This window comes from Orycteropus afer, unplaced genomic scaffold (genome assembly GCF_000298275.1).
Source record: "Orycteropus afer afer isolate SDZICR_OR568_19922 unplaced genomic scaffold, OryAfe1.0 scaffold00611, whole genome shotgun sequence".
Classification (NCBI taxonomy): Eukaryota; Metazoa; Chordata; class Mammalia; order Tubulidentata; family Orycteropodidae; genus Orycteropus; species Orycteropus afer.
Window position 1 is genome coordinate 1,272,329 of NW_006922198.1, and position 10,739 is coordinate 1,283,067.

Genomic DNA, 10,739 nt, shown 5'->3' on the forward strand with positions numbered 1-10,739 from the left:
TTTTCAGACCCCAGGCACTTAAAAAAAAAAAAAAAAAAAACCTAGGAGACAACCATGTTTATCACAGCACTATTCACAATAGCAAAAAAATGGAAACAGCCTAAGTGCCTATCAACTGAAGAATAGATAAACAAACTGTGGTACTACATACACACAGTGGAATACTTTGCAACCCTAAAGAATAATGTATAATCTGATGTTGTTGTTGTTATGTGCCGTCGAGTTGGACTCGACTCATTAGCTACCCTTCCTTGGGTTGCCAAGGCAGTATCACTACAGGAGTAGATTGCTCAACCTTCCTTCCAAGGAGTGGCTGATGGATTTGAACCACCAGCCTTCTGGTTATCAGTCAAGTGCCTTAGGCACTATGCTACTAGAGCTCCCTGATACTACGCAAAAGCATTGTTCCACATCCTACTTCGGTGAGTAGCAACCAGGATCTTAAAAGCTTTCAAGTGGCCATCTAGATGCAATGACGCATCTCTCCTTGTCCAGAGCAAAGAAGAGTGAAGAAAACCAAAGATATGTGTAAACAATTAGTCCAGGTGACTGGTATACCATATGATCCTCAGCCTATACGACTATGAGACCAGAAGAACTAGATGGTGCCTGCTACCATTGTCAACCACTTGGAGGAGAATCTGTGTAGGAGATCCTGGATAGAGTGGGAGAACATTGTGGAACAAAACTCAGTGTCATTTATTAAAATAAAGAGATAGAGACCAGGTTTGCTGGTCTGATAGAGCCTGATGGAACCACTAGAGACTGTGGCTCCTAGCTGCTGTTCAAGTCTGGATTTGAACCCGCTCCTGTGGCTTTCAGCCAAACAAAAGACAGGTATATGAGGTGAACATTTACATTAGGTAGATACACTCCTTGAAGAGAACAATCATGGAATAATAGACGGGCTCTGTACGTACACAGAGACAGCTCAGGAGGCAGGAGTGCATGGAGGGAAAGACACAAGGAAGAGGTAACTATGGGGAGGAAGTGGGAGGGGAGCTGTTGCATTGTGGGAAATTGTAGTCAATGTCATGAGACAGTGTGTGTGAGCTGCTGTATGGAAAGTGAATTTGCTCTGTAAACTTTCACCCAAATCACAATAAAAATGAAAAAAAAAAAGTGGAATCTGCAAAACACCACATAACATGGATGAACTTGGAGAATATAATGCTGAATGAAATAAGTGAGTCACAAAAGGACAAATACTATATTAGTCCATTGTTGTAAAAGTCAAGGAAAAGTTTATAGATAGGAGGAAACTTTGTTGGTTATCAGGAAGGGGAGGGAAAGTTTATAGATAGGAAAAAAAAATTACTAGTGGTTATCAGGGGTAGGAGGGAGCGAAAAGGGGAAGCTTTTGTTTGGGGAGCATTTAATTTATGCTAATCATGGTAGAATATTTTGGAAAAGGATAGCAGTAATGGTGGCACAACATGTAAAATGTCATCAGTGTCCCTGAGCTTTAAATGTAGAAGCTGTTATGTTGGTGAATGTCTTGTATATGTTTTCATCACCATAAAAGTAAAAAAAAAAAACAAACAAACTAGGAATTAGACGAAACATGTCACTGTACCAATTTATTGTTACATCCCGTGAAACTGTGACCCTAAACCTACAAATGAAGGAACAAAATCCCATGAGGTGTTTAGTTGTACTTACTCTCAGCAGCTACTCTTTTGTTGTTGTAAGTATATCTATCACACAACTTCTGCCAATTCAACTTTTTACAGATGTACAACTTATTGACAGCAATTACATTAATCATCTATGCAAACCCTACCCTTAATCAATGCATTGTTTCCTGCTGGGGGCCTTCTTGGGCAAGTGTTATAACTCTTCACTACCACCACAGCTATTTCATACAACTCTCCTGGTTCCTGCTGTCTCCTGTTGCTATCACTCTGGGTACTAGCTGTCTAATGTTACAGCTCCCTCTCTGTGTATCCTGAGTCTAGGAGATTCTCAGCACAGGGAACCCAGGTCCAAAGGATGTGTTCTACTCCTGGCTCTTCCTTGGTGGTAGTCAAGTCCCCTCATCCACCTCTGGGATGGCTCATTTTAAATATTACAGGATAGCAAAATTGACCAGTCCCCTTGTTAGGGTTCCATACATCTTATTTGCATGGTCCCCCTTGACAAGGGTACCATGCCCCTTATTTGCATTATTAGCAAGCTATCCAATCTCTTTGGTGGTTCACAAGCACCTCATTTGCATAACCCCACCCAGTCATTTGGTGGAACTTATAAAGACTATGGCTAGAAGGGCCATATTAAATAATTCACTGCATTACAACTCTCAATTCTAATCCATTGGTTTATGTGTCTGTTGTTATACCACTACCAGTCTGTTTTGATTACTATACTTTTATACTAATAATGTGCATTATGTGGTTTTTAACAAACTGCATAATCCCTGTATGTTTGTTTCCTCTGAGCACTGTGAGCACTAAATGTGTATGGATATATTATATGTGAAAATTATAATATATAGCTGTATAATATGTTTTAAAATCAGGATGTGTGAGTTCTCTTACTTTTTTTTGTTCTTCTCTTCAATATTGCTTTAGCTATTCTGGGCCTCTTGTCATTCCATATATAGTTGAGGATTGTTTTTTCTATTTCATTTGGGTTATTCTCAATTTGAGGTTTTTACAGCACCCCGATATGTCTCCTGATACACATATACATGCATTTCTGTTGTATATACCTGGGAATGGCTCATAAGATAGGTATATCATCAACTTTAATAGATAACAACATAATGTTTTCCATAGTAGTTGTACCATCCATGAAACATCTTGTAAGCAGTGTAGTAAAGTTAGTTATTCCACATCATTGTCATCACTCAAAGTCTTTAAATTTTAGCTATTCTAATAAATGTGTAATAGTATTTCATTGTAGTTTAATTTGCATGCCTTTGATTAGTAGGTTTGAACATCTTTTTTTGTAAGTTTACTGATTATTTGGATACCCTCCTTTGTGAAATGCCTGTTCAAGACTCTTGTCCATTTTTCTACTGGCTTGCCTTTTTGAAAAATTATTTTATTTTGTTGTTGTTGAGAACATACATAGCAAAACATACACCAGTTCAGCTGTTTCTACATATACAATTCAGTGATACTTATTACCTTCTTCAAATTGTGCAACCATTTTCACCCTCCATTTCTGAGTTGTTCCTTCCCCATTAACATAAACTCACCATCTCCTAATGTTTTTACCTAATGTTGTTACCTTTTTCATATTGATATATTGGAGTTTTATATATTTTGGATATGGCTTCTTGGTAGGTTTTAGGTATTGCATATATCTTCTCACACACCATGGCTTGCTATACTTATAGAAAAGGAGGTAAGAGAAATAATTAATATACTGGGTGGCAAGCCAGGATCCTCAAAGATTTTGATAGACTAGAATGACATATAGAATTTATTATAGAAAGATAAAATTGATCAAGGACAAATGTAAAATTCTACCATTAGGTTCATTAGTCAGTTTGTCAAGAAGAAAAGACATGGATTATTAATTATTTATTAATTAATTAATAATTGTGGCAAGTCACTCCAACATACAATCACCAATTAAATATAGACACAAAAACATCATGATGCTTGGAAACAACAGAGCATCACAGACCACACAAAGAAGCAAGATAAAGCAGGAGACACAAGGGACCAGGATACAGACCCAAAACACATCCCTGAGGAAGACACAACACTGAAATTCCCTGATAAGGAATTCAGAAGAATTATATTCAGGTATCTTCAACAAATTAAGAGACAGATCAAGGAAAACACAGAGAAAACCCTAGAACAATTTCAAACAACAATATAAGAACAAAATGACAACATAAATGAAAACTTAGAAATGATACAAAATCTACCCACAGAAATTCAGAAGACTAATACTAAATTTTCAGAAATAGATAAGACATTAAAAGGGCAAAGGAGCAGAATTGAATCGATGGAAGACAGAATTAGTGAGATTGAAGGCAAATACCTGAATACTTCTTTGGAAAGGGATAAACCAGAAAAAAGATCAAAACAAAATGAAGAAAGCTTAAGTTTCATGTGGGATACGATCAAAAGGAATAACCTACCTGTCATCAAAATTCCAGAACAGGAAGAGACAAATAAAACCACAGAGAAAATTGTCAAAGACTTGTTGGAAGAGAATTTTCCTGGTATGATGAAAGATAAGAATATAGCCATTCAGGAATTCCAACGAACCCCAAACAGGATAGATCCTGTTCTGGTTACCTAATGCCACTCTGACAAGAATATACCACAAATGGGATGGCTTAAACAAACAGGAATTTATTCTTACAATTTGGAGGCTTTAAGTCCAAGTTCAAAGTATGAAGCTCTAGGAGCTAGGTGAAAGCCCCTCAGCCTTGGGCTTCAGCTCTGCCTCCAGCTCCCAGCCCACTGAAGCTAGAGGCTTTTCTTTGCTCAGACAGCTGCTGGCTGCTGAGGCTGAGGAGCCCACGGTTGACAAATAAAATGGCACAGTCCTGATGTTACCAAACCACACGGCAGGCCATTAATTTAAGTCCATTGAAAGTCCCAAGGTCGGCAGAGCATGGGAGGCCACTGAATGGCAACACGACTACATGCAGGGTCCAAGTGTGCCATAAGCAAGAGACCATTCCCAAAGCTGTTTCTTATATATGAGAAGCAACCACATACCCAAAGGCAGCTACTCAGCTGCTCGCAGTAGATTCCAACATTGAGTTGATTACCAGTCTCATCATGGGGAATATTACATCCAGCTGCCAACCACTCAACAAGGCCCAGCCAAGTTGACACACAAACATAACCACCACAGACCCCAAAAGAAAATCACCCAGACATACCATCATCAAACAACTTACCAAAACCAAAGACAAAGAACGAATCATGAGAGCACACAGGAAAAACAAAAAGTTACCTACAAGGGGCAGCCAATAAGACTAAGCTCGGATTTCTTGACAGAAACCATGCAGGCAAGAAGACAATGGGATGGTATGTATAAAACACTGAAAGAGAAAATTTTCCAACCAGGAATTATGTACCCAGCAAAATTGTCCTCAAATATGATGGTGAAATTAGGACATTTCCAGATAAGGAGAAATTAAGGGAATTTGTTAAAACCAGACCAACCTTACAAGAGATACTAAAGGGAGTCCTTTGGACAGAGAAGCAACAACAGCCAACAACAACTGACCGTTAACATACATGATGATATAACCCACAAACCAACCCAGCTATGGAAGTGTCCAAAGTAAGGAAGCCTACAAGATTGTAAAGAGGGAACCAGAGACATCAATTGACAAATGAGGACAACTATAAACCAAAAAGAGGGAAAATATTGTGTCATTATAGAACTTCTAGATGGTAGGGAGGTCAAGACAACTACAAGATAGAACAGACTGTTCTCAACTTGGGAAGAAAACTTTAAGTCTCAGGTAACCTCAAAGAAAAATGATAAACCTTCACATCAAAATAAAAAAGGGGACCCCCACAAATATTTAGCAAATACTAAAACAATAGCAACAAAGGAAGTGATAACACAATTCGTAAACAAAATGAGCTCAGCATAGAAAATTATATGGAACAAAGAAATTGACACCACAATAAAGCACATGACAAAAATAACAGCAACAAATTCATATTTGCTGATAATTACGTATCTTAGGGACTTACCTCTAAGATTTACAGTGGAAGAGTGAATGACCAAACTATGGTACATACACATAATGAAATGCTATGTGTTGTTGTTGTTGTTGTGTTCCCTCGAATGGGACCTGACTCATAGCAACCCCTCCTTGGGTTTCCAAGGCAGTATCACTATGGATAGTAGATTGCCCCATCTTCCTTCTGAGGAGTGGCTGGTGGGTATGAACCACCAGCCTTCTGGTTAGCAGTCAAGTGCCTTAGGCACTATGGTACCAGAGCTCCCGGAATGCTATGTAGCACTAAAAAATAATGTAGAGTCTGCAAAAGACCACATAATATGGATGAACTTGGAGGACATTAGCAGAGTGACATAAGTCAATCACAGAAGGCCAAATATAGTATTAGTTCATTGTTGCGGAGAGTCAAGGAAAGGTTTATATATGGAGAGAAACTTTCTTTGTTGGTTGCCAGAGGTGGGAGGGGAGGGGAGAGAACACTGCAAAAACAAAAGAAAAAATTGAGCCACATCACTTTAGTTTTGTGTATTTCACTGTACATAAATTATATTTCAATAAAATGCATTTAAAAAAAAATTGGAAGGTCTTGAACTCTAATTTCCGTTTCACCCCTGTCTTGCTGGGTAACCAAGATTAAGTTTCTTTATCTCTTTGAGCTTTAGTTTTCTCATTATAACATGTATAGCATGTCACAGAGGCTCAGTAATTAAAAAGTGCTTAGTGGTGTTGGCAGCTGGAGATACATAAGCAAAGCTAGTTGTCTTACATTATATTAAGAAAAACAAACTGTTCACTTCTCAGTGCTTAGTTTTAAGAGAGATTTTGACACTATAGGATTCATTAAGAGTTGGAAATGAAAGAATAAAAGTCACAGTTGGTAACTTGGTTATCTTTAAATCTCTAGGAAGTGACCACTCACTGCTTCTGTCCCCACATTGCCTTCTCCTGTTTGTATCAAACATCCCTCTACTTCTCTCTTACAAGGATACTTGTGATTACATCTATTAGGACCCATTTGGATAATATACAAAATACACATCAAAATAAAAAAGAGGACCCTCGCAAATATTTAGCAAATACTAAAACAGTAGCAACAATCACATTTGCAAAGACCCTTTTTCCTTATGAGATGATATTTATAGGTTCCAGGGATTAGGACCTAATATCTTTGGATGGCCATTATTCAGTCGATTATAGATGGAGATCATAAGACATCTCAAAATTATCATTAAAAAAAAAAAGTTGCCATTGAGTTGATTTTGACTCTAGGTGACTTATGTGTATCAGAGTAGCACTGCGCTCCATAGGGTTTATAGTGGCTAATTTTTCAGAAGTAGATTACCAGGCCTTTCTTCCAAGGCACTTCTGGTGGGCTTTAAACTGCTGACCTTCTGGTTAGCAGCCAACGTATATTAACCATTTGCACCTGGTGTATAACAACAACAACAACAACCGATTGCCATTGATTCTTGCTCATAGCAGTCCTATAATACAGAGTAGAATTGCCCCATTGGGTTTCCAAGGCTGTAATCTTTGTGGAAGCAGACTACTACATCTTTCTCCCATAGAGCAGCTAGTGGGTTCGAACTGCCAACCTTTTGGTTAGCAGCTGAGTGTTTTAACCACTGCACCACTAGGGCTCCTTGGCATATAGTAAGCATTCCATAAATGCTAGCTTCTTCCCTTTTCTACATCTCTCCCATGCCCCTTATTTTACATCACCTTCAAATGCTTCTCTTTTAAGGAATTGCATTATCATTATTTAAGGATTATGTCTTTATCACATTAAGTATGAACCTGCTAAGACAATAATGATAATGAACATAATAGCTAACATTTATTAAATGTCTACTGTAACCCAAGCACTCTGCTGAGTACTTTATCCATGAGTTATAAGTATCATTATAATCCCAGTTTCACAGAAGAGAGAAACAGGCTCAGAGAGGTAAAGAAACTTAATTTTCCCAAATTCACCCAGCTGGTAAGTAGCAGAGCTGAGGTTCAAATTAGGATCTCTCTAGTTTTAAGGGCTGTGTTCTCATCATTATACCTTGCCTCTTACTCAGGAATGAGGTTTAGATTCTGGTTTCCTGTGTTGGCCTCTGGTCAAAATGTTCCCTGGATTTCTTTGACCTGTTATCAGGGCCTAACATCACAGTGTTCACCAAGGTGTTTTTTTGTCACATCCTTGTTCTGTGGTAGTTGTTTGGTCCTAAGTAAGTGGAATTTGAGGGAAGAAGAAATGGAGAACTGTATGCCATACTGAATTCCCTCCTTGACTAGCTTACATGTTGCTAGTCAGTGAGTTCCTTGACTATAGGGGTCATACCTGAATTATTTCTGAATACTCAGTACCTAGCACAGGGCCTGGACAGAGTAAATGGTGTGCTAGAATGTAAGCTTCACCGAGGACTTTTGTTCACAGCTATATCCATGCCTTAGAACAGTGCCTAGAATAGAGTAGTTGCTTAAAAGATATCTGTTGGAGGGTTGGCTATCTGGCTTAGCTGGGCATGGTTAAAACTCCTTCACTTGTTAACATTTACAGTGATCATTTCTTAGGTGCATACCATATGTTACCACCTTCCTATAGGTTAGAATTGATGTGCTATAGATAAGGAAGGTAGAGAGGAGTCAAAGATATCTCCCAGATTTCTACTTGGATACTGGGCCGTGATGATAAAACTCAAGGGGAGGAACATGAGTTCTGTTTTTAGATAGGCTATGTTTGTAGTATCTGTGGGTTATACTAAAGTGGATGGGCAGCTGGGGAGCAGGTAGATCCAGGAGTCTATTTCTGGAATGAAGGCTCCAAAGATGTCCCCAGTTTGCTAATGAATTTGGAGGGGGTCATGTTCTTGATCTATCCAGAGCAGAATTGCTTATTTTAGAACTGTAGGCTTAAAGCCTTTACTTCCACTGTATTCTAACTTAAACATGTTCAGTTTCTGTTCCAGATGATCGGGCTGAACAACGAACCTGTCTCATTTGTGGGGACCGCGCCACAGGCTTGCATTATGGGATCATCTCCTGTGAAGGCTGCAAAGGGTTTTTCAAGCGGAGCATTTGCAACAAGCGGGTATATCGATGCAGTCGTGACAAGAACTGTGTCATGTCTCGGAAGCAGAGGAACAGGTGCCAGTACTGCCGCCTGCTCAAATGCCTCCAGATGGGAATGAACCGGAAGGGTGAGTGGTACTCGTGACCCTCACTGACCAACTTTCACTCATCAACTTTATCTTTAGTGTCAGCTACTAAGCTTTGAATTTACTCATTTCCTAAGCCTACATTATGTGTCAGACCTTGTATTCCTAACTAGCATAGTCCCTGACTACAGGAAATTTAGAGACTACGTTAGGGAAAAGACTGGTTCGTAAGATGTTAAGAAATCTATGAGAATGAATGCACAGGCCCCATGTGGAAAGACCACAGTTAACAATCATGTCCTGAATGGGATTAATATGCTCCACTAGTTCTTTCAAGGGATAAAGACAGAAAGTATGAATTTTAGATAGATAGGCAGGAGGTCCCCTGAATGTATATCATTTAGTTTGCTAGAACCATGGAATATTCAGAGACTGGGCTGCCCAAAAGTCTGTGTCCAGGTTGGTGAGGACTTTGGGACTTTTGGGAAGCTGTTTGTGAGCCAGTAACCAGGGATGGCATAAATAAACCAGCATTTTTAAGATGATTAATCTGGAGAACAGCTTGAAGGATGGATTGGGGTCAGAGAAGCAGAAAAGCAGAAACCTTTTGTAAGAGTCCAGAGAGAAGGTCCATTAGCTCTGGAGGAGGCTGGGTAAGAATAGCTAAAGTAGTGTAGAGCAAACTGTTGGCCTTGACCATTCTGATTTTGAGGTACGCTAGAGTGACACAAAGAGATGTCCAAGAAAAAAAGTTGGATGTATGGGATTAGAACTGAAATGAAAAGTCCTGTCTGCAAGTAGAGATTTGTGAAGCTGTTGTCATAAAGGCAGTAAAGTTTTTTCAATGGGAAGAAGTGACCTCAGAGAGACCCTAAATACAGAAGAGAAGAGGGCCAATGGCAGAATCCTGGGGACATTTCCATGGGAGATGGGGAGTTAGGCCAGTATAATTCAGTAGAAAGAGGCTCTGGAGGCAGACATACTAGCTCGTGACCTTGGACAGTTTGCTTTATGTCTCTGACACTCAAGTCAAATTCAATTCAGATTTATTAAGGTAAATATTTAAAGGGTGTAACAATACTTACCTTTCAGAATTTTCTAGAGTGTTAAATATGGATAATGTATATATAATACCCAGCAAAGTATTAGGTGTTTATAGTAGTAATATACAGGGATGGGGAGCTCTGGTAGCGTAGTGCCTAAGGTACTTGACTACTAACCAGAAGGCTGGCGGTTCAAACCCACCAGCCACTCCTCGGAAGGAAGATGGGGCAATCTACTTCCGTAGTGATACTGCCTCGGAAACCCAAGGAGGGGTCGCTATGAGTCGGGTCTGACTCGATGGCACATAACAACACCAACAACATACAGGGATGAGGGTGAGAGTTAGATTTAGCAAACTATTCAAAATGATTTTGTAGCCTTAATGAATGCAGGAATCAAAATGTACTCCAGATTGGTTTTATTGTATGTGAATAGATGGTGAGATTAAAAGGATCTTTTGAAAACTTGCCCATTATGAAGAAAAGTGGAAGAGATGTAGAAGGAAATTTGGATAAATTCAGGTGGTTTATAATTTATGTACAATGCTAATATTTATTAAGCACTTACATGTACCAGAAACTGTTACATACTTTCCATGCATAATCCCATTGAATAGGCTCAACCACCCCATTTTTAATGACTAACAGTTTACAGATGAGGCTTGTTGTTGTGTTGTTGTTAAGTGCCGTCGAGTCGTTTCCGACTCATAGCGACCCCATACACAGCAGAACGAAACACTGCCTGATCCCATGCCAGCCCCACAATCCCTGCTATACTTGAGCCCATCATCGCAGCTACCGTGTCAATCCATCTCGTTGAAGGCCTCCCCCTCTTTCATCGACCCTCCACCCTACCAAGCATGACATCCTTCTCCA

General features: G+C 39.3%; 1 protein-coding gene across 1 annotated transcript in view; it reads left to right on the forward strand.

Moving 5' to 3' along the window:
• Positions 1–10,739, forward strand: part of NR6A1 (nuclear receptor subfamily 6 group A member 1) — a 358,349-nt gene that overhangs the window by 313,558 nt on the left and 34,052 nt on the right. Inside the window, exon 3 of the mRNA XM_007956388.2 lies at positions 8,632–8,862. Within this exon, the coding sequence (XP_007954579.1) occupies positions 8,632–8,862 (231 nt within the window). The remainder of the gene's footprint in view (positions 1–8,631; positions 8,863–10,739) is intronic.